A 24,642-nucleotide genomic window follows, 5' to 3' on the forward strand; every position below is an offset into this window, starting at 1 on the left:
TAAGATCTCTGGGTGAGGGACTGTCACTCATCACGTTTGTTCCCTGCACTTGCAGGGTCCAAGCTTGGCAGTCCATGAAGTCCCTTTCATTGGTGTGGTACGGATTTGTTGTTAGTGCTGCTGTTGCAGGGTCTGAACTGCGAATGTTGGATTGCAGAACAAACACTTTGTATAGATATATTTTGACCAAACCTCTTCCTTCAAGCACTTACTGCTCCTCTCTCATGTTTGTCACTGCTCATTATAGTTGTGTGTTATCTCTGTCCCCCCCACAAGATGGTGATTATAGTTGGGTGTTATCTCTGTCCCCCCCCCCACAAGATGGTTCCCAGCTCCACAGGGAAACTCCACATTTGTTAGCTCGGTGGGTGAGAATGAGACGAATCCAGCTCCTATCCCAAGTACAAATTGGCTGCTCTGAGTGTTCAGAGGTGGAAGGGTTGGTGGAAAGCCTTATAGCAGTTGTACAGGTTCCAGCTGAGCTCATGCTCAGGATACTCTGTGCTGGCAGTCCTCAGCCTCAGGAACRGATGAGGCTCAAGAAAGTTGAGGTGAGAATTTACAGTATTGCAAAGTCAATCTGATTCTAGTACAGATTGCCCCCTTCCTCCTCACCTGCCATTTCCCAAGGGTATGGGCACTTCTGCAAAGTGACAAATTGGGGTAAACCAGCCAACAAACTTAGGAAGTGTGTTTTTTTCCCTGTGATAGGGAGGGCTTGTAGACTCTGTGCACATGGCTAGCATAGTCTTACCCAGCACATGACATCCAGGAGCCCTCAGTAACAGTTTCTGACAAATCCAGTTTTGCCTAGGCATTCAAAAGGGTTTGGGTGGTACTGCTGGCTCATTTAGCGTGGTGTAGCCTTGTGGCTCTGCAAGTTCATGCTCAGACCAGGACTGCATCCACAGCTGGCATCAGGTAGGGATGCACTGCTCACACACAAACTGGATGGAGGAGGTACTTGGTCAAATCAGTCTGCTCACAGAAACAAGGTGGTTCACTGAACAGTTCCATGCGGTTCAGTGTGCAACCGTTCTTCATTGGACATCCATCCTTCAGCATAGGAGTTTGTCCATATAGTTGGGTGCTTCTCGGGTTAAACTGAATTCTGGCAAATGCTGGCCCAAATTTTCAGTCCTTGAAATTCCACAGTCTCCTCTGCTCAAAGCACCTCTGCCCTAGGAGAGTGCCTGGTCTTGATATTTGGCAGCCCCCCACCTCTTCTGGCAGTCTATCTCAAGACTGTGAGGTGTCATCTACAGAGTGCAGACCAAGTGCTTTGCAGGCAAACGCTGGGGAGTGTCCAGCCAGGTTTATAGACATTTGGGAATCTCATTTTCCCTGATTTTGAAATCCTYCAGGGCATCTCTGTTGACTTTTGTGCAATCAAGTGATAATTCTTTGAGTGATCACTACAACCTCTCCTCCACTGCCACCACAACACACATACATGCACTTGTCCAAGCAGGAGTATGTTGACACAGTCAGGCTTCATGGGAGAAACAAGTGCCCCTGTGTGCAGGTCCTCAGAGGGTCTGAATGCAGGAAATGAGCTAGCAGGGTCAGCACACAAAATACCCAGCCATGACACTAAACCATCACCCAGTGCCAAGGAACAATCCTGACAGCTGGGACAGAAGCCTGAGAAGAGCATCCCGAGAGGTGCTGTGACCACAAGAAAACAGGACATCAGCTCTGCAAGCCTTGCACTCTCAGCATAGGGCAGCAAAATTTTGGCAGGAGTAACAGGGGAGCTTTCACAGACAAGCGGTCCAGGTGGGAGGATGCTCTGTAACATGGGGCAACCACTCAGCCTCCTCCTCTGGCCAAGACTTAGAGGGGGTAGAAGAGGGTATAGAGCTGTCCAGTTATTCCAGAGAAAGGTTGGAGGGGAGATTTTAGTGCCATATGTGCTGCAGTGTGGTGGAGGAACTTCTGTGGAGCTCAGCATGACCCCAAGAGGGATGTGGTGTCAGGCACCCCATTCCCAGTGTTCCTTGCAGCTGGTTTGGGGCAGTCACCAGCACATGGTGGCTGGCCTGGGTCTCTCTTTGGGTTACCTACCTCACCCCCTGTCTTGAAGCTCCTTTGKAGGCTCAAGCCCTGCAGTATTTACACAGCCTTGGACACAGGAGAGTGACCCTGTGGAGCAGGTTAGCAGTGCCACCTCGTGGCACGCAGTTCTGAATGTCACACACCGTGTCCTTGTTGGGGGGCACCTCTCCAAGRGGACCACCACACTGCAGGTACACTTGCACCTCCCAGCCGCCTCCAGGCTGGACGGTGCCCTGCAGGACATGGCCACTCTGCGAGCTGACAAAGCTGAGCAGTAAACAGGTGGTTGGGAATGACAAGCAAGGAACTKCTGCCTAGAAAACAACAGAGATAGCTGAAGCTGTAGTTCTACAATGCGGTTCAAGCTGCAGAGGAGAGTATGACCCAAASCCATGCCGTCTGGCTCAGAGCAGTCTCTTTTAGAGATGATTTCTTTAGAGCTGTCTGCTCATGGTGCGGCCCAAACATTAACAGTTCTCCTTCCCCACTCCACTGTCCTCCCACGGGATCAATCTTTCTCCATCTGGCTCCTTAGCACTGCTAGGACTCCCCTGGCCTCTGCTGTTCTGCCAGGAGACCCAGTCACTTATAATGGAAGTGGATTTCTTCTAATTCTGTGGTTATAACATAAACCAAATGTCACTTAGGAGGGTTCAGGTTTGTTTCTCGGTGTTAGAAGATAAGGAAGAAGGATAGCTCCGTGTATCTACAGGAAAAAATACAGCACTGGTGAAAGTACCTGGAGAGTTTCAGTTTTCAGTGAAATGCTTTAATTCAACACCAGCAGCACAATGAATAAACAGGATTTGGGATCTAACTTTCATTACTGATTGGTATCATGGTGGTGCCTAGGAAATCTAGGGCTGATTGGTCGTGGCCTAGGTCCTGTTGTGCTGTGTGCAGCACAAACATAATAACAAGACACTCGCTATCCTGGAGAAGTCTGTAACTGAGATTTCTAATCTGGTTTCTGCTAAGTACCTGCAGATGATGTTATAAGATGTTAGTGTTTGATCTGTGACCAGAAATCACCTGATAAGGGATTTATTTTTCCACTCCTATTACMATGGCTATTGCAGTGTTTCCCGTCCTTTGAGACAGCAACTTTCCAGAGCCACCTGGCCTGCTGCCTCTCACGTTGGGGCCAGCTCAGCCGCAGTCTGTGCTCCTTCCTTTTGGCCACATACTTTTTAAATTCAAAAACAGCAAAACAAATAGCTTGATTCTGCTGATTTTTGTTTCAGGTACATAGTGATATTGAAGCAGGAAAAGTCTCTTTTTTTCTCTCTCCGCCCAGATGCTCTGAAAGCGGTTTGGTGCATAACAGGTATCAGACAGGCAGTGGGAGGTATGGTGGGCTTTAGCTCTAAAACACCCAATCTGCTCTTTCTGGTAGGCCTGAGATTTCCTCTGGAGTGCTAAGAGCTGGGGATTAGGAGTGCTTATTCTCTTTAATTGAAGAAGTTTCAGCCTACAAACCAAACCTTTTTCAGTATAACCTGAGGAAGGAATTTAACATACTTGTACAGGTATGTATCACTGCAAATTAGCCAGTAGAAGAAGCCTTTTGTAGTTTAGTATGCCATTTAGGAAGGGGTTTTAAAGAGGACAGTCTATTCTAGAATAAGACAGCTCGTGCTGGTATAATGATATCAGTGCAAATCGGTCAGTGTAACAGTTAACGCTTTTCCACGAAGATGAGGCATTTAGCAGGGATTTGCAGAGGAGCCTAAGGTCTGATATACACTTGAAACTCAATGGGATTTAGGTGCCTAAATGCATTAGGCTGCTTGGAAAATCCCAGCCTTTGAAGTTAAAATAGGCACTGACAAAAACTGCCTGTCCTTGGCTGAAGCAAACCCAGAGCAGCTCAAGGAGCAGAGCTAGACCAGCTTGCATCAGCCAGGAACCTGGCTGTCTGCTGCTGTGCTCTTGCTCACGTCCTCATCCCYTGCTGTCCTCCTCACCCCCTTCACATTTAGACCCAGCCTGGCAACAGGAGACAGCTTCTAGCAGAGGCAGTAATCATGCAAACAAGGCGCTGCTCAAAATATCTAAAATATCAAAACACATCACTTGGGCATCCCAGGTTYAGGCTGCCTTTCCCAGGGCACTTGCAGGTCCAGGCTAATGCTGCTATGAAGGCAGTGGGCACCCCAAGCCAGGCCACTGTTCTGCACCTGAACGAAAACAACAGAGGGTTGCCTCCAAAGGCAACAGAGAGGCTGTATCAATGTGCAGGTCCAGAAGAGCTCCATCCGTGATGTATTCTGCTCCCTTCCTAATTGTAGGGTGACCCTCTCCGAACCATGTTGGCTTGAAGTCCTCCACCTGTTGTTTGCATATACTCATGAGTATTTGCTTGCCTGGAAATGATTCTGCCTGCTTTACTGGAGATAGCTACCTTGTGAGTGTGTATGAAGAAAACACTAAAAAGGCCCTTCTTACTGGAAAGAATCTTAGGGCATTAAAAGTCGAAGAACTCATCTTCATTATTTCTCTTTAAAGTTACTTATGAATTGAGAACTGCTCGGCTCATATTTCTCTTTTATTTGGTATTTCTCCAGGCTAAAGTATTGTCTATCTTACAGATTAGGTTACTTTTTATGGGGTCTCTGCTATTATATTTCACCTCTAACTTTGTTAGTTTGTGTTTTATATTAAATTATGTTGAATAAAATGTGCAACTCAAGGACATTTTTCAGCTTCACCCTGAAATGAGGTTCTTAATGCTGTTTCTGGGTCTGCCCCTGTAGCCCAGCCTATGGTGATAGGATTGGCTGTGTAAGAACGGAAGCAGAGGAGGGTGTCTGTCAACCATGGACTTTGTAAGGTGAAAGTGCAGGAGAACTGTGTCTGCAAAAACAGTCATGCACAGTGATTTTGGATGCATCTCTTTAGAAATAGGTTCTAACAATACCAACATCATCACAAGATAAGATCTAGGACTAGTTAAATCACAGCCTCGTAACTCAGTGCTCCCTTGGGGATTAGAAGAAGTCGCTGAGCTGTCACTCTAAAGCTGATCATGGGCTCGTTTAACTATGTCATCCCATAAGACAATCCTTTCAATTATGTCAACCTGTCTGCTCTCCCTAGACTCTAATTTTAGAGCAGCAGTAGCTAATATTCTTGGAAAACTGATCCGCCTCTACAGATCTCTCCGCTCCGTCTGCTGCTGTTAACGGAGTATCCTGTGGGGAGATTGGACTGCTTTACTTCCCCTTCTGTAATAAACCTAATAAAAATAGGTACCATTAGGTTCCTTTGTGTGTGGTCTGTTTTAAGACACTTATCCAAGCTATGTAATGGAGATGTCACATCTCCTCCACAGAGGGATCTGGCAGCACCACAGGGTCATTGCAATAAAAATAAAACTCAGTTTAAAAAGGCTAGTATAAAATTATGAGCTGAAAAGAGGGACAATGGGACTGGAGTTCAGAGACCTGAAAGAAGTAGATGTGAGCTGCTGTTACTGTATGCTAATGCTGCAGTGGTGGCTCCACTGCCGCACGGCAGAGCTCAGTTGCTCCCCGGCCAGCGGCTGTGAGCACCCGCAGATGATGAGGAGGCCACTGCCCTCTTCCTAAAGGTCCCCATGGACAGAGAACCTGCTTGTGTCTGCCAAATGGTACTTGGAGGAGCTCATGACGCATGAAGGGAAGAGAAGGTAGATGGAGTAGGCTTGTCTCAGGCATGGGCATCTCTAGCCTCCTGCTGAGGGGAGCACTGTCCTGCCAGCCATAATGGACTTTGGTGGGAAGGAGATAAACCTTTCCTGGAGAGATGAGCCAGAGCCGACAACTGCCCCACATCTCCAGGTGCCACCTGACTCCTTGGAGTGTGACCCTTGTGGTAGTGATGGCTGGCGAGAGAAAAATTGCTGCAAACTCAGTGTAAAAGAAAGTTGGTTAGGAAATATCCCCACAGCATTTTTTCCCATCATCTCCACCATGGCTTTTAAAAGAAGCAAGGACTTTCTTCATCTTCCCTGCAGATCTCCAGACAGCTGCCTCAATAGAGGGGACAGGGAAGGCCTTTGAGCATTTTCCCTTCCTGCCAGCCTGGTAGTCCATTCAGCTGGGCTGAGTATTCCTCAGCTATTGCTTCACCGTATTTGACCTCTGCTGGGCTGGTGATGGTGGAGGATAGTGGTGTGTGAGTCTGCTGGTGTCAGAGGATTTTCTGTTTCTTGCAGACTGTTTCTAGCCTTCTCCAAAAYAGCAAGTCTTGGGGGTCCCATTTGAAGGAGCAGCCATCCACAAAGCTGAGAAAGAATGCAACCTTTTTCAGAGCTGTTTTACTCCCCCTTTAGGATGCAATGTGAGAGGCATCAGGGGACCCATCACAGCAGACCACTCTGGTGAGGTAGGGTGGATGGTGGCATTTAACCTCACACAGAGCCACCAAGAGGCCATCCCAGGCTCTGTAGGAGAAGAGAAGGACAAAGGCAGAGCAGAGCCATAGGACAAGGAAGAAACAATAAAAACCCCAAGTAAACCCAAGCAACCTAGAAAAGAAGGCGTAAAAGGGAGGAAGGGGGAAGAGGCACCATGCAGTGCCATGATGCAAGGGCATGGAGTCATCCCATCCATCCTACTCAACAGACTTGCTGCGATGGCAAAGCCCAGGCTTTCTCTTTGCAGACATTATATAAAATCTAGACGTGGCCATGTGTTGCCATGGAATGATATTGCCCCCAGACTCCAGCAAGTTAGTTACATATAGCTTTCCTTTCATAAATCCATGTTGGCTGCCCCTAATCAAATTCTGCTTCTCAAGCAATTTCCCTTGCTAATTCCTCCTGAATCAGTTCTAACCCACCTATCCCCCTTGTCACTAAGCCAGCCAGCCTCTAATCACATGCTGCACTGTGTGATCCTTTCCTGAGTAATAGGGGGTTCAGCACTTTCCTCCGGTTCTCAGCCGCCTAACCTGTCAGGAGCAAACTTCTAAAAATATCGCTAAAGACCTCGGCTAATTTCTAATCCTCGTTTCTATTAAGACGGCTGCCTGTACTATATGGGTTTCTAGACTTGGGATTTACAGTCTTCCTTAAGAGTAGCTAATCTGTGCATAACCATTTCCATTGTCATCTGTACACTAACTCCTCCTTTCCCTACCACAGCGCAATCCCTTTCCCAGCAGCCCTCCAGCCTGCAGAGCAACAGAAGCCAACTAGCCAGCAAAGATGCTAACATCTTCCTCCCTGCATCGTTCGCTCCTTCACTTTTCAGCAAGCCTGTTATGGGAGATTACTGGGGGTCCAGTCCTCTTGGTCCTGGGTAGGTGCTCTGTATGAGACAAATCAGACTGCAAGCTCAGTAGGGCATGTGATTTTCTTTGCACTTTCCCAAGTTCTTGAGTATTGTATAAATAGTATCATGTAGCTAATGTATAAATGTATAATGGAGCTAAGGTTTTGCCTGACTTGGCTTCCTAGTATTGTTTATATTTGGATTTTTTTTTTTTTTTTTTTTTTACGGCGACCTCCCAACTGACCTAACCAGCCAGGTCAGAAGAACAAGCAAAATGGGTGAGAATGCAATGCTCTGACTGTCCACCCACAGTGGACACTAGGTAGCTGGCTTCTCTCAGTCAGGGGAAATCCTTTTAATCATGTGCCATTAGCCAAATGAAACTGATGGGAGACGYTGTACAATTGTGTTGTCAAGTACCGGACAGGTCTGTGCGCTAAAAGCAGCAGCAACTGCTAAAGCTCCCTCAGGACTTGAGGGCTATCAGTGTTTGCACCAAACTCAACCCAAGAGACAGGTCCTGCTGGTAGGGAGCRGGGAAGCCATGACCCACCACCCACATAGCCCACTCCCTGTCCTAGCAGGGAACGAATGTAAGCTCCCTGTCCCAGCAAGAAACAGCCCAACAGTAAATGACAAGACTATAGTTGCCATGTGGCTTCTGAGCATGCAGTAAGGAAACATCTCATGCTGTCCGTGTTGGCTCTTACAAGCTCTGTTGGGCTCACACTACAGACAGCTGCTGCCTCCCCCGCAGCCCAGATCACAGTGCCCCACATTGCTCTGCACGCTGGTTCCCTGGCGATGTGACACATTACTGCAGGGGTCAGTCCCAAGATTCACAGAGCCACTTGCGATCAGCTCAGGTTACCCAGAAAACCTCCACTTCCTACGTGATCATGACTGCCCATGGCTGCCACGTCAGACCGGATCAGCAGAATGGCAGTGCGCGACATCTGATGGAAACATCTGCCACTGCAGAACTCTTCCAGGACACAGCCAGGCAACAACAGCTCTCGCTAGCTTACAAATGCAAACCAGTGCCAGCCAGGTCCTTTCAATTACTAGTTATCCAAACACAGTGAGGAGAGAAGAAGCTATTCAAAGTCAAGGACAATGCTTTTTGGGAACAGATGGCCAGGGGTACTTTTAAACTGGAAATTTGAGGATATCTTTTAGTCATGAGAGGAACAAGGCTGTGGGACAGCCATTTGGTTGGAGCAAACTGCTTTTAACATAAGGCTTGGTTTGTTTATGAAGGGGATTATATGTTGTGGTTATTTGTCTAACAGAGGCTTGCATTTAATGACCCAGAAGGTCTCTTCTTATTTGGGTCTCCTAGGCCTCCAGTGCTGCTACAGACATGCCCAGCAGCAGGGCAGGACTTAGCCCCCTGGGCAAAGCACTGCGTTTTGCACTGCTCCCAGCCCTGAGGTGGTGCCTGCTCATGGGGCCATGCCAGGCCTGGCAGGTGTCCCCGAGGCAGGYTGGAGGTGCACATAGGGTGCACTGCCGTCCAAGGAGACCCTATGCTGCAAGCGCCACAGAGAAAAGATGAAAACCGAGTTTATCCTACACAAACTAAGAAAATGTGTCAAACTGCAATTTTCTGTCATCACAATTGTTCTTTGAAAGAAAGACTTTACATGAGGATTTTCAATAGTTTTATGGGTCCAGGTGGGAAAATTAGTATGTACGGGAAGGCCTGGGAAGATGGTCTGGCTGATAAGAGTATACTTTAATACAGCAAGGCTGCGCTTTCAGTCTTGGGCTGCAGCATAGGGCATGCAACCAYTACATGTTGGGTTGATGTGGGAGATGGATGACTGGCACGTGTCATTCCCGGACATTGATAGCACAAATTGGCCTTTTCGTCCAGGCCACCACGTGCTTTCCCGAAGCTCCACTTCTCTCTCACAGCTCTACTGCTCACCCAAGCCATGTACCACACGAGGAAGTGGGTATGTGCAGCGAGAGCYGAGGCAGAGGGATATTTTGTCATTTCTCAATCTAATACCAAATGTCATTAAACAAATAGTCCTCACCTCCTTTGCACAAGGCAAATATTATTATATCCATTCAAAGGGTGTCAAAAAGATCAACATTTCTAAATTACACCTTGATTTTTGGATGCCTGTTGTAACTTGGATCAGCTTCCAGGAAAGTGCGGTAAGCGTTTAAAAACAGAGCTTAATTGAGAAACTTTTAATTTAATTGACTTGTGCAAAACCACAGTTGCAGCTGATGCTCGTCTGCTCAAATCATTTAGCACACACTGAAACCCTGCAGCTGGGCCAGAATCTCAGTTTGCTGTGACAGACCCCCACCCCCAACCAGCTGAGCTAATGGATTTCCTTTAAAGTTTTGAAGCAGCATGGATTAAGCATTACAATCTAGAGGGACGGTGCAACAGTCTAAGCCGTGATGAGAAATGATTATCTGGGAATGGAATTGCAAAAGCCAAAGGGCTGAGACACTCCAGCRTCCGCTGGAGCAAACACGTCCCACGCAGCCTTTTCGGGGTGCTCTCCCCCGCGGCCTTCTCCGAGGTGGCTGTCTCCCACGGCGGGGGGGGGGGGCTCACTGGGGCTCACCCCCCAGTACAACTAGCTACTAACAGCCGCAGCTGCTTAACGGGGAAGTTATCCCCGGGGGAAGCAGAGAGGCCTCCGTCTCCATCACTCCCGCTTTCCTCCTGGGCACCCCCGGCGCCTGCCMTTCCCCACACCCTTCCTCAGCTCCCTTCCCCATCCACCTCCTCGCTCCCACGCATTCCCCATTCCCCATTCCCCCCTCCAGCCCCAGCCCCATTCCCTGCCCCCCGCCGCCCCAGCCCTGCACCGTCACGGCCCCGCCTCCCCACATGACTCAGCACGGCTCCCGGCCGCCGATTGGCCGTGCGCCTGGCGGGCTCAACAGGGGGTGACGTCATCGGCAGCGGCGGAGCGTGACTCAGCAGGCAGGTGGCCCGGAGGGTGAGTCAGCGCCGGGGGCTCATAAAAGCGGCGGCCGCCGCGGTGCGGGAGGGGGTGTGTGTGGAGCCGGGCTGGTGCCGGCGGTGTCTGTCGGGGCTGGTGTCGAGCGCGGCCGCTGGCCATGGAGCTGCCGGACCTGGGCCGGCCCTGCTCGGAGCCCGCCTGCCGGCGCTGGGGTAAGCGGGCGCGGCCGGGGGCTCGGGGGTCTGGCTGCGGGTYGCCTCCCCGGGTACCCGCCCTCCCGGGCCTTTCTGATGAACCAGGGCATGTGAGAGGTACTCGGGTTAGCAGCAGGTATTGCTTTTTCTGTAATTCCTTTTGAGTGCAGTAATTGCAGAGCCCACAGTGCTACTCTGGTATGTTATTTAGAGTAACTGTCCTCAAGAAATATGAATTTTGATTTGGGCTGTGGATTTTGACTTAGACTTGTAGCTTCTGATTAATGCCTCACTAAAAGYTTATGCATTCCAGGAACTATTGGGATACTTATGGCTTGTGTTAGTAGCCTAGTATCTTGCATCTATGAATGAAAAGGAAGAAGGAAAACTTCTCTTGCCTGTTTTTGTCTTTAATATCCATGAGGAATGAGCATACTTTCTTTGGCAATAACTGAATTGTGACTAGACAAAAATGAATTGCGTTTGAATTTATTTGTGGGGTTTTCTTTGTGTACTGTTGTAGGCTTCTTTACTTTGCACCATGAGAATCAATTTTTCCTCTTTATTTCCCCCTAGACTTCCTTCCTTTGAAATGTGATGCATGTGGAGAAGCTTTCTGYAAAGAACATGTCAGATATGATGACCACAAATGTAGGTCTGCCTACAAAAAAGTAAGTTTCTATGTGTCTACCAATAGTTGATACTATAGAATTGTTAAATCATATACAGGCTGCTTTGAAACTTACCTTGTGGTTCTCTCATCTACTTTTATTGAAACCAAAGGTCATAATTTGGTGATTTCTGATAGAAAGGATTTTCTCTGTTTGAAATTCAGCTGAGTTCACTACAGCTAGATTCTAGTTTTCCTCATTTGAGGCACTTYTTGGAAAAAGATAGCTTACATTTAAAACTTCTAGCCTATGTCCTTTAAGTTGAAGGCCAGCAAATACTAAACTACAGAAGAAACAAATAATGGGATAAGTGGGGCTAAACACTGCTCTCTGGCCCATACTTGGGCTTTGAAGTGTTTAAAGACCCTAATTTCAGGAAGACTAAAACAGTATCTAAAGTTACTGAATGTCTTCAACCTTATTTGGAAAGGCACTTTTTTAATTAAGACTTGCAGTTTCCTTTAAGAAGGGCATCTGTTGTAGTGAGCTCTACATGTGCTGAGAAGAGTTAAGAACAGTTAGTAAGTAACTAGAATGCAAAATACTTGTGAATACAAATCCTTCCTCTCCCCTGCCCCCCATGGGTGATGGCTAGAAAAAGAATTGGGTTGGGGTTCAACTGGTGTTGTGTGTTCTCAGAATGTGCAGGTTCCAGTGTGTCCTCTCTGTAATGCACCTATCCCAGTACAAAAAGGGGAAATACCAGATGTTGTGGTTGGAGCCCACATGGATAAGAACTGCAAATATAATCCAGCTCAGCAAAAACAGAGGGTAAGGAAGCTTTCTGTTGGGATGTGAATTGCCTGCCTGTTGCTTGTGGAGTTAGGGCCTTCACTGCTTCTGCAGATCCTACTGCTAAGAGTGAARTAGAGCTTGCTCTTTCTTAATTCTAAAGGCACTTGAGCATATTCATACCTCAGCTTGGTCATTAATTGTGAAGCTGGTTGCAGAAAGCCAGCAGGCATTGTCAACTTGATGTCTTCTGTTTAGATCTTCACAAACAAGTGCTTGAAGCCTGGCTGCAAAAGAAAAGAATTGATGAAGGTAACCTGCGAGCAGTGCAATGGGAATTTCTGTATAAAACATCGGCATCCCCTGGATCATGATTGTAAAGGGAGTGGYCACCCCATCTCCAAGGCTGGGTAAGCTGAAGGCTGTTTAGCTGCAGCTCAAATTTCAGGGCTAGTCTTAGTGGTGGGTGGGGAGCTCTGGCAAATAAGGATACCTATCAACTACAGGATGGTACTTTATCAGAATGCTGAGAAGTTGCATAGCAAGAAGAAATAGTGATTAAAGCACTTCAGGCTTAGTTTTGGAGAATCTGTGAGCTAAGATGAAACCTTTTCTGTAAAACCTTTCCAAAGCTCTTCTAAACTTACCTAACTTGACAGCCTGACCCTCACAAAAAAGGTGGGTACCTCATGGCTGAGAATAGGTGCTGTCCAACTCAAAGTACCATTTGGGATCTGGGTCTAAATATTAGAATCCTAAAGCTTTGCCCAGAAGCACTAAATAACCAAGAACATAACACTAATCAATACTTTGCCAAGCAAAGTCTAAACTTTTTACTAAAACTTTTATCTTGTGGCAGATATGTTCCTTGTTCTGTGCAGGGTTGTAAGACTTGTGTGACAAATGCAGATAATGGAACTAGATGGAAAAACTGAAACCACTGGCAGTGTACTTAAGATGTGCTGAGCCTGGCTGTATTTCTTCATAGATCTGCAGCTCTGATGAGAGCCTCTGAAATTGCCTTCAAATCAACAGGAGTAATTGGAATGCCCTCTAATGGGAGTCTTCAGCACAACAGGTATCAGCTGCTGGATGAGAAAAGCCAAAGGTGTCTTAAGTATGTTGACACAAGACTTCTAAAGTGCCACTGTTACACTTATATCTATATCTGCTCTAGAGTTGATACTTGACCTTTGATCAGTGTTAGGAATGCAGTGGAGGAGACCTGACATCACAAGTTTATCTTCACTGTGTAATGTATCAATTAAAATGGTTATATAGACACAAGCATTAGGACATTGAATTCTTTATTGTAACAATAGGATGGTCTCCTGCCTGGTCAAGCTGTGGGGGAAAATGGTATTTCATCAGAATGTGGAGAAAGCATAGCAAGCATGTGACTTAAAATAAAATAGCCCTTTGGTGCAGAGGTGCATGTTCTTGTGACTAACAGTTGTTTAACTCTTACAGTGCATTCTTACCTCTTTCAGATGCAGATAGAGGCTGTTCACACACCTGGATCAAAACTGTCTACTTCTAAACTAATTTTGTCTAAAGTCTTCTTACCTTTTTCTATGGAAGTAAGGGTTAAGTCACTTTTTTGTATCTTAATGTTTTGAACACTCAATAAATGCTGGGTTTTTTTTTTGAGCTAACTTTACTTGTTCCTGTGTTTGGAATAAAAACTAATTTTCCTCCACAAAATTAACTTAGTGGAGGAAACTGGGGGAGGATTGTAGTAGAMTGCTAAAAGTAGGATGAAATAGGCAGGTCATACTAAGTCTGAACTGTGAGTGTAAGATGAAAGTCTGAAATACAAGCTAACTGTCAATTCTCAATTCATCTGGAAATGAACTGGCATACAACACTGCCTCTACTTGACAAACTACTTGCATAAACCAACAAGCAGCTTGCATCAAGCTGAAGCCTGTTTTCTGGATGTCATTGGGAGTACTTGATTTATAATTCCATACTTAGTTTTTCTTAGGCCCTTCCTAAGCAATTCACTAGAATATAGTGCTCCACAGAGGCATGCAAAGCATAATTCTTCATACTTTATTGCCCCTTAAGTAGAGATCTAGATTTGGGAGAGAGTTTGCACTTTGGGCAAAAAAGGAAGCTAGGAAAAGTAGCAGTTAACCTCTTTTCTATTGCAAGTGATGAGAAGGAGCCTGAAATACAGCACTATGTAGGTTATTCTGTCTTTCCCAAAAGCTTCTTCATGCAAGTGAAGACATAATAGATGTAGCATATCTGTTATCTTCATCAGCTCTTTAAAACTGCATGAGTGTGCAGCTGCTTAGCTTGGGGGCTGAAAGCTGTGGCTTGATGAAATGGAAGTGTGCTGTTAATGAACAATGCTAATTCCCCACCTGGGATCTAAGTAGACCTCTCACCCAACTAATTGTGAGAAAAATGCCAAGACTTGCTGATGATGTCAGGGGGTCAAGACCTCAATTTCATGTGTCATTGGAACTGTTCTTCTGTGCACACTGGGGCTGGTAGGCTGGAGTGTTGGCTTTGAACTAACTGAAGGGTAATTGCAATCCCTTGAATCACCTGCAGCTATGAGTTTCCCARCCCAGTTCTGCTGAGGTGGGAGGAACAGCAGTTTGCATAGCAGAGTATACTATGTTCTTTAAGYGACAGCCCTTTCACCAGGGAAGAAAAATATTTGATACTGTGTGAGATGCAGGCATAACTGCTGTTAATGTATATGCTTTATGTTACCTTGAAGTCTACTATTGTGGAAAGGTTTCTGTTTGCTGTTGCTTTTTTCTTTCAAGAGTCTTAATCATTAGAATACAAATGCTGCCTAAAGAGGGGAGGAGGATGACTAAAGCTGTTCTCAGCAGCTGAGTGGTTATTCCTGCACTGATGAAGTGCTCTCTTTAGCTGTGTAAAGACTGTAGCTGGACTAAATGGACGTGTGAGCTTAGGAGGTACAAGGTGCTACAGCTAGTTTTATGTAGTCTCATTTTATGCAGTCATATAGTCTAAATTTGATAGTATCTGTAATACTGTGTTTCACCACAGGATGTCACAATAGGATGTATAATAGAACAATCATTCTTGCCTAAATATAGAGAAGACTGCTTTCCTTATTCACAGTGGAACAGGAGCTTAAATTACAACCCTAATTTTAGATATCACCTCCTACTATTATCCTGTGAGCTCTACCCTCATAATTCAGCCCTAGTATATTGCTTCCATGCTTCTGTGCATCCTCCAGTAGGGGAAGGATTTTGCAGCAGTGCTTCCTGACTGTCATTTGAGGGCACAGAGCTCAGCTGAGAGCTTCTKCCTTGCCTGGCAGTGATGGAAATGAGTGAGAGGGTTGGTAGTGTATGGTGCAGGAAGGAGGTGGAAAGAGGAACAGCAGGAGAAGTGATACCTGGTTTGGATAGAAGGAAGAACAGGTGTGAAGGTTTACCTCTTTCTACAGGTATAGATAATGATACTGGGAGTTGTTGCCACCAATATCTGCCACTACAACTAGCTGCTATGGGAGTCAGAGCAAACAGAACCTGGAAAATTCTGTTTTAGGTTGTCACAAAAAACCCCTTCATCTACATGTTTGTTTTCTGTAAATATTCTTGCCCTTAAAATTGCCGAGGGGAAGGATTGTGGAAATGTTTGTGTGCATAGTGAATATTTATAGAAAATGAAAATATGGAAACACATAATTTTCCTGGAAACCTCATTCTAAGAGATGTTTCTCATCCACTCAAACCACAGCATCTGTCTGCTGCCAGTGCATCTCCTCAGACCCCATCAAGACAGCAGATACTGCTGTTTCAGGCACTAGACCTTCGCAATCTGCTGGCCAAAATGAGTAACATCATTACTGAGAGCTGGCAGTCACTGCGTTGGCAGCTGGCAGGGCCCCAGAGGAAGGCATGTGCGCAGGCCGCACCACAGGCTGATGGGTGGATCCCAGTCAKGCCCCGGATGATCCCTGCCAGGGCTGGGTGGATCCCTGTCAGACCTAGGCGATTCCCATAAGAGCGCAAGCAGATCCTTGCCAGACCCCGGATGATTCTCATCAGGGCCAGGCGGATCCCTGCCAGGCCCTGGTGGATCCCTGCCAGCCCCGGGATGATCCCGCCAGGGCCCGGGCAGATCTCCTGCGCGGCGGGATCACCTAGGCAACGGCGGGGCGGGGCAAGCTCTATGGCGYCCACCCCTACCTGGGGGGCGGGGACTTCTTCCGCACGCGTGGGGGTCTCGGCGCGCAGAGATGACGTCAGGCGCGTCTCCAGAAGCCGGCTGAGCCTGTCCTCAGCACGCGCAACTCCCGGTGAGCGCTTCAGTCAAGCGCGGCTTCCTATTGGCCATTGCGGGGATTGGCATAGGGAGCGCCAACCAGGCTCTGCCGCTGGCTCCCTCGAGCCAATGGGAAGGAGGGGGCGGGCTGCGGCGCCAAGCGTGGGCTTCACTTGAATGCGCCGAGGAGGCGGGCCTGAGAGGTGCGCGCGGGGCAGGGGTGAGGGGAGGCGTGGGGCGAGCCCCGCGGGGCGTCCCCGCGCGGTGCGGCGCTCGGCCCCTGCCCGCGCCGCGACCGTTAGGGGCCCAACGGCCGTGGGGCGGCGGGAGGCGGCGCCGAGCGGGCCCGCCCGCCCCGGGGGGCWCTCCCGGGGGCCGCTCCCCGGAGCTGCTGCTGCGCTGCCGCAGCTGCGGGCCCCTCTCCGCGGCGGCCGAAAGCCAGCCGGGCTCTGCCGCGGCCGTCGGTAGCAAACCCGTGCGAGAGGGACGGTGCTAGCTTGGCTGGAAGGAGCGTTTGATGATTATTTCGTCTTACATGCTATATTTTAAATTACGTTTCTGAGTCTGAACTAACTGTTGCATTTCTGGTGCTATAGAGAAAGTCATTGGTGTCGAAGGGCTGTTGAAAACTCCTTGAGTCTCATCTATCAGAGAAATAATACTCACCTAGAGCTTAGCATGCATTTACAGCCAGACCTGTCCCTAGCTGACTTCAAAACAAGGATTTCTTGCAGTTCCTCCTGTTCACCTTCCCCATCGTGTCTATGTAAGATGAAAGACAAAATTAGTGAGACAGAATTCTTTAGGCATAGTTTTTTCACAGTACTCTCATGAAAAAGAAAATCTKGTAGTATAAACAGAACTGACTGTTTAAAACTTCCAGTTCAGTAATAAAGTAGACTTACTCTTTGCTTGTGGGTGAGTGCACACACAGGTATGTTAAAGTTTTGTTTAAGTATTTTGAGAAGAGGTGGACCTGACTTGTTAATACGGTCAGAATCAATCACGATAACATAATTGACCAAACAGTTAAGTCGGATGCATGATAACCTACAGATAGTACAGCATTGTTTATGGGTCATTGCTGTGATGAGGGTGATGTGTTTTCTGTGATGGAATCTGAGACAGGAGAATAAGCTAGGCCTTGAGACGTTCTAGTTTTAGAGTAGCTTGACTCTAATTTATTCTTAAGCTGAAAATTGTCCAAAACAGGTTGTGATTCAATGCAAACAAGTATTTTCAAAGTTAAGTAGTCAGAAATAGTTCTTGTACTTGTGTGGTTATAGCATAGGGTCTGCCTGTCTATGAGGACATTTAAGATCAAAAAGAGGTTCTTAGTAATTCCTAATTATATAATAGTTCTATTTTAGAATGGCAAAAATGAATACAGAAAACAGAGAAGCGAAGAAAGAAAAAAGAAAAAAGATGAAGCGACGTGTGGCCCTAGAGGCACAGCTAGAATCTGAAACKGAAATGAAGAAAAAGAAACAAAATTTGGAGGTAGGTTTTTCCAATTCAATAAAATATAGATATATTATTACCTATACTGTGACAAGTTTAGAGGTTCAGCACTGAATCTGAATGTATTCTATCATGTAGTTGCAATGATTCCTTGAATGTGATGTACCTAGAGTGAAAGACAAAAGGAGAATATAAATTAAGCCAAAAATCTCAAGAATGTCTGATTTGAATGCAGTTGCAGCAGCCAGAGTATGTGCTGTGTTGAGTACTTTCGTGAAAGCAAAGGATGGGTGAGAGTACATGGGTGAAAGGGGATCCAAGTGGCTTTTAGCGATTGTCACATGGCAGTATAAGCATAACTTAAGTCTTCATGTGATCCTGAGTGGTTGGAAAATACAAAAGATTTTTACATGAAAARCCTGTTGATTTTGGAAAGAATGTCAAATGGCCAGAAGGTGTCAGCAGTCTCTTTGTAGTATGGGAACACTTTATGAATTAATTTTATGGAAATGAAATTAGCAATATGGAGATACTGTTTCAGTGAAAACTTCATTTCCTTTCTTTCCATCCCCTGTCCTTCAGTTATTTCACTGAAATGTTTCTGCTAGCTTACGAGTACACCTTTTTAAGGGGGAGGGGAAAAAAAGACCTGTAAGTCTATTCTGGTGGGAATGATACATAAACAGGGCATATTGGTTCTGCTATTCTAAGTGGTTAATGTAGAAGGTGGACCAAAGAAATATAAAGTGGTTTGGTACTGTATAGAAGTGGAGAAGCAAAGACTTTTTTCCCTTGGGAATTCTTGAGATAATACGGTCCTACAAAACACTCATATTTTTCCTGGCCTAACATAAAATAGATTTTAACGCTACTTTTCACTCTCATTTATCATGAGATGTACAGTGCAGTGGAGACCATATAACTAAAAAGTCTATCTCCATCTCTATCAAAACAGAAAAAAAATCTGGTATTTATAGCTCAATAAGGGGCATATTTCTCCTCTTTTCTTTGAAAGGTGTGTATGATAGCCTGTAGGTACACAGGAATATAATTCAGTTTTAGCAAAATCATTTTCTAAGGAAAAAAATGTGAAATTGAAATGTCAAAATTAAAATTTTATTGCTGTGACAGCATGTAGCATTTCATACAGAAGAAAGCAGGAGCTTTTAGGACTGTTTGATGTCTTGTCATAAGCTCACAAGAACACAAAAGTTAGTTTTTGTTGATCTCATAGACTGTAAGAGTAGAAGAAAAGAGAAATAATTAATGGAAAGCAGAATCTTTAATACTATCATGTAACATCTCTAGGCATAACAGTCCTTAGAACTGTAAGAGYTGATGTCAGTGGGTGGCTTAAACACATGTATGTACTGCTCCTTTTATGGAATACCGTATAAGGTCTATGACAAGCCATTTTTTGGCATCAACTTTATAAACTGTAACTGTTGATAGCAGAAAAGTGTATCTTAGTAGACTACTTTTTTTCTTTGTTTGAAATAGTTGTTGAGAGTGAAAAATGCTAGGCAGATCTTAATCAATTTTACTTCAGAAATGGTTATTGACTATGTCAGCTGTTTGCCAGTTTATGATTATTACTCAGCATGTGTACTCCCAGCTTTATGTAAAATACTCAGTTTAGTCACAATGGCAGTTATGCTTTAAAATGCTTTTGGTCATCAAACCTTGTCAGCACGGAAAATGTAGTAGAAAATGAGATAAAAGTGCTTTCTGTGAAGGTTTGTTCAGGAAGACTAGAAGCAATGCTGAGGCTGCAGAGTGATGTGCTCAGTTAGTTTGAGTAAAAATTTGGAACAAAAGATTTGGACAACTGCTGAGAGCATTTATTTTTGAACCTTATTTTCTTTAAATTTGATTTTTCTTATGTTACTTTAAAATAAGCTGGAACTTTGATAGATTCTAATATTTTTTATCTACAGAAATGCCTGAAGTGTTCTTACTGGCTCCTGATGAGCTATGATTGCCTTTTCATGCAGTAACTGAATTAAACAAAACTATTTTTTTTGGCATTCTTGAAGCAAGAATGAATAGGACCCGGTTTCTTCTGAAGAATCTTGTATATGATGGAAATAAGCCAAAAGATAGCTCTAGAACACTGAATTTCATATATATAATGCATTGCTTTTGATGGGGGAGAAGTTTCATGACTTCATTAAGTCACTGTACTTACACTTGATTTACTTTTTTTTTTTTCTATTTTAGTAGAGCACTTTTAGTTTCTAAAGTGAAAAATGTAAATCCCTAATTGATTTTGTTGTAGAGCTACAGGAGGGCAAGGTAAAAATGTGTCTTAAGTGACTGGATTTAGTGTTACATTGATCATTCTTTCATGAAAATTGTTTGAAAAATTCTCAGCAGCCTAAGAGTAAAGCATGTTTCATTGGAACAACTTGACCTTTCAGAGTAATCTTGATGTTTTATTGATTTTTCATCTGCTCACTTTCTTCTGTTTACATTAAATAGCAATGAGCAATTCAGGCCCAATATAAATGGTTTCATGAATGATTTTAGAATCACACAACTCTAAATGACATTTCTGTAGGGGAGCTGAATGATATAAATTTTTAATCTTTATTGAACCTTCTGTTTTATTTTTCTGACATATTTTCATAACATTATTATTTTAATTAGCTTCTTGGCAATAAACCCATATGTTTTTAACATTGATTTTTAAAATGTCTGAATATATTTAGTTTTTAATGATATTGTAGTTTGACAGCATACTCATATTTTAAAACTTGTTACACTTGTAGAGCATTCTTTGAATTCTCACATAATAGAGGCATAAGGAAAAGAAATTTAAAATGCATGATTCGGACTAGTGGTCCTAAGTTAAATAGTGGCTTTTTAAAATTAAATCTTTTGGATGGACCTCATCTCAACAAGTTGATTTTTATTTCAGTTCTCTGAAAAGAATATTTACAGTATTGCTAAAAAAAAAAATTTTGTGAAATAACAGAAGCATTAGAAGTGCTTGTTTGCAGTTACCCAAGTCTGTCTTCTGTTTAAGGATTTCTTCAACCTTTAAATTTGTAGCTATCCCAGTGCCATACAGTTTACAGAAAGAGCAGTGCTGACATATACAACATGTAGGTAGGGAACAAGTTGTGACTGTTGTTTATGAAGGCTATTTGAGTTCTACTGAGAATGACCTTACTGTATCAAAGGATCTCTTAACCTTATAATTTCATGGTAGACCCTGTTTCTCCAGTGTTGTTTTCAGAGCTGCAGACTTCTTCCTGAACAGTGAGAAATTTTTGCAGACTGAACAACTGTTGGACAAGATAGACACAAAATTCATAACCCATAGAATACAATATTTATTTGCCATTCCTTCCCAATTCAGGTTAGCAGACACTGTAACCTTAAGTAAAAATGAGCAAGAGACAGTCAATAATAAATAAATCAATCAAAGAATATAAATCAATAAGCCTAAGTCCTGTAATACATGGTTGAAGGGACACTATGATGTTTTATGTAATGATCATGCAATCAATAGGAGTATTCTTGTAAGCTCCTAGTCATTATTTTCAGCATTGCAAATGGTTGAAGGAGGAGGAATCAACATTTTCCCCAGATAAATGCAAAATCAGTGGGAAAGGAATTTAATTTTTGAGATTCCATACAAATAGTACAAACAATGGCAAATAAACAAGTAGCTCATAGTGTTTCTTTAATCAGAGGGCTAGTGTGCAGGTGCCCAAACAGTAAGATCTGTTTACTGAATGGAAAATGGCAAAATTAGTAGGGAAAGCATTCTTTTGTTCAGCCTTTTGGGGGTTATTGCAAAGCCAATGAAGAGTTATTAAACTAGTACTCCAGCAAAGCAAGCCATGGAAAATGATCCTTTATAAAATCATTGTTTTGATTGTAGTAATGGAAAACCTCATAAAATTATGTTGTTTAAGCTGTAGAGATAAACATTTTGGCACAAGCCTGGTGGAATGGCTAAGAATGCTGCTTGTGATCAGGTAACTGGAATAGTAATTTAAACGTTTAATGAATGCAAACTAGACAATGCTGCAAAACCTATCAAGCAGATACCATAAAGCTATCATCTGGATGTGTGTTTATTTCTTTGACAACTTGCTAACTCATACCAAAGCCTGTTGTCAAAAATGAGTTGTAGATGATTTACAGACAAACTTAATTATAAGTCTTTTATTTGTCCATTAATTTATTATTTTCTTTAATAGGAGGCTTATCTCATAACCATCAAAATAACTTTTTTCTTTTCCCTTGCTGAAAAATGTTACCTGTTACAACTTCAACTGCATTGTTACAAGGTGTTCTGATGTCAGACTACCAACATGTTGCTGTATCTCTTGTATACAGAAACTTTTCAGAAAAGGCTTGCATTGCAACTCYGCTATCAACTTTTTCTGCATTTGCTTGTTTTTGCATTACTGTCGTAATCGGTGTTGCATGCTTTAGTGTTATACTTGTTTGTTAATATTTTTGCTTAAAAATTATGTGGAAAACCAGTCTTATATGCGGAAAAAATGAAAATAGGTTACTGAAAAGTTCCTTTTATTTAGTTTAGGCCTCCTAAGAACCCAGTCTAGTACTGCTTTTTGACCATTTTGTTTGCATCTTTAACATGCAGATTGAATTTTACCTGTCTTATGAAGAGATGACACAATCTTCTCCCCTACCCCATTTTGACTTAAAGATACATCAACAGTTAAGAACAGCATTTTATTGAAATGGATGCCTCCGGTAAACTAATATCTCTTTTTTGATGATAAAGGCGGAATGATAGCTGTTCCTGAAAATAAATGTAGAATGATGGCTACTTCTGAAAATGGTGAAGGTAAATGTCGGTATGGATATTGCTAGTCTGCTTGTTTTGGTCAGCTTGTAATTGAGGTGTTGAATCTACTTCTCTTTTCTTTGGTTACCTTTCAACTGGATATTTATCCTTGTTGTATTTGTATTTTTTTCCATTTGCACAAAAAGACAAGTTTGCTGCTACCCACTGGCTTCTGATTGCCTCTCCACAAGATGGCCTCCTGATAGTTGGGAGAAAATTACAAAGATCATGTACGCAGGCTGTAAATTCATTTGGCACTTATGACTTAATGTGTGGGATCTTACTTGTTTTTTCTCCTTTGTTAGTATCTCAGCAATATTTTTCAAATTAGGAAAAAGAAATAAAAAACTTTTGAGGGCAGCTGCCTATGGGACTGGATTGCTTGTTTTCTGCTAACACTTTTTCATCAGAATATCTGTAGAGTTGCTTTAAATTACTTTACTAAATTAACTGTACATTTATTTATTTTTTAAAACTGGYAAGTTTCATTGTGACACCGTGTAATGTTTATAGATAATACTAGGCCTTTTGTAAACAGAATGACTAAGAAGGTACGAAATAGTGTCTGAAATACGGATATGCATAGATTAGGCTGAATAATTTCACATTCCTTTGAAAATTATTTTTGTAATGGTAGGAATAAATTTCCCAGGAAAGAGCATTCACAGCTGGGAAAACAGTTGCTACTTTGAAGATGGTTTTCCCAGGCAAAAGGCTCACATCCCCAACTGTGTTTGGTATAAACAATATATGGTGTGTTTCGTACTTTTTGTTTAAAGGAATTGTGCATTCTTCATTACTTATTAACCAGCAAAAGTTTCATGCTAATTCTGGGTATTTGCCTTAATCTGTAAACATTTAAATTTAATTCCTTTATTTTATTAATATCATGAGGGTATTAAAGTGATGGGATGCTTGGCGGTGAAGCACAACAGTCCCTTCTTTGCTATAAAGCGAAGAAATTCTTCTTTCTTTTCTTCATACTCAGCATTTCCTCTCAGTTCCCATTCTTTATTTAGTGATGAGAATTTTCCTTGAGTGTTCTTTTTGGTTTCCAATATAAATTCTTGCTCTCATGACTTAGTTGCAAACGTTTTCACCAGACTGAAACTTAATGTAGGATTCCAGCTGGTGGGCTAAAGTTACTGAATCAAGCTGCTGGTGAAGTAGGGAGCAGAGACCAGGTCTGCTTGACTGCATGTCACCTGGCTCCAGTCAAATTAGAAGACTATTCTTTGTTAGTTATTGGAGTATTTTTGGTAGTATGTTAATATCATTTAATTCACAACAGAGTGGTATCATAAATGAAAATTGCTGAAAAAGGCCCAAATTATTTAATATGGAAAATGTGGCACAAACTTAAACTTGTAAGTTCAGGAAATAAAAGTCCCATTACATATTTGTTGTTACTTGGCAAGAAATTAAGTTGCAAACTTGAAAGGTTAAGTGTGCTATATTCTGGTCTATGATGAAGAACAAAGAAATAAAGAAAGAGAATTTCTATTGATAGGGTTTAAGACTAGGAGGTGTATGCAGTATAGCATACTAGTGCAAGCCTGAATCTTGTGGATTTATTGCTTCCTGTTTATTGCTCTTGGTACAACTTTGTTAATGCTAATTTGTTGGAAAGACTAAAATTTCATGAATTTGTATATTTAAAGTATGTTAATTCTAAAAAAACAGCCGTTTTCTGTGCCCCTGACAGAATGCCACTGCTTTCTTTTCTTTTTCTCTCTCTCTCTCTCTCTTTTTTTATGATACGGAAGTCTAGCATAAGAATTTTTTTAAGTATGAACTGTTGTGCATTGATGGAATTATCTTTAAACCCCCAAACCATTTTGGAGCAGGTAAGAAGGGGGTGATGGTTGCTTCTGTAGTATGTATAAGAAATTAGAATTTTCTCACTTGAATTTTCCTCCTCCAAACTACCTTTTGTGTTTAGATGCAGTATTGTGAACCACACGGAAGATTAGTGTAAATTTAACATTTGTACTAATGAGTAAGTTACAGAGTAGATAAAACAGCTCTTAGACATTAGATCAAAGCAAAATTAATTCATATTTATAAAATGTTTGCCTGTAACTTCCAAGAGGTAATTAGAACAGAAAGTTAGTCTTAGGACTCTTRGAAGCTGCCTCAAATAATGAGGCTATAGGATATGAATATGAGGATAGTTGATGAGGGAACCTTTTACTTAAAGAACCAGGCTACATCTTTGAATGCATTTACCTA

The 24,642-nt window shown here is 43.3% G+C and overlaps 2 protein-coding genes across 7 annotated transcripts in view; both read left to right on the forward strand.

Moving 5' to 3' along the window:
* Positions 1–10,298: 10,298 nt before the first annotated feature.
* Positions 10,299–13,502, forward strand: ZFAND2A (zinc finger AN1-type containing 2A). Of its 6 annotated transcripts, none has more exons than XM_085301339.1 (6): positions 10,299–10,467; positions 11,026–11,120; positions 11,760–11,891; positions 12,111–12,262; positions 12,841–12,969; positions 13,343–13,502. In XM_085301339.1, the coding sequence occupies exons 1-6, from the start codon at positions 10,413–10,415 to the stop codon at positions 13,350–13,352; spliced, it is 573 nt and encodes a 190-aa protein (XP_085157465.1). In that variant the 5' UTR covers positions 10,299–10,412; the 3' UTR covers positions 13,353–13,502. The 6 variants fall into 6 exon arrangements, with proteins under 6 accessions (XP_085157465.1, XP_085157455.1, XP_085157473.1 ...); XM_085301329.1 differs by having other exon boundaries at positions 12,841–12,930; positions 13,323–13,502; XM_085301347.1 differs by having other exon boundaries at positions 12,841–12,930.
* Positions 13,503–16,097: 2,595 nt separating this feature from the next.
* CHLSN (cholesin) overlaps positions 16,098–24,642 on the forward strand; it is a 131,032-nt gene continuing 122,487 nt past the window's right edge. The window contains exons 1-2 of the mRNA XM_085301414.1: positions 16,098–16,152; positions 17,489–17,618. Coding sequence (XP_085157540.1) covers positions 17,490–17,618 — 129 coding nt within the window. The 5' untranslated portion in view covers positions 16,098–16,152; position 17,489. The remainder of the gene's footprint in view (positions 16,153–17,488; positions 17,619–24,642) is intronic.

This window comes from Rhea americana, unplaced genomic scaffold (assembly GCF_003343005.1).
Source record: "Rhea americana isolate MKP2758 unplaced genomic scaffold, rheAme1 scaffold_10, whole genome shotgun sequence".
Lineage (NCBI taxonomy): Eukaryota > Metazoa > Chordata > Aves > Rheiformes > Rheidae > Rhea > Rhea americana.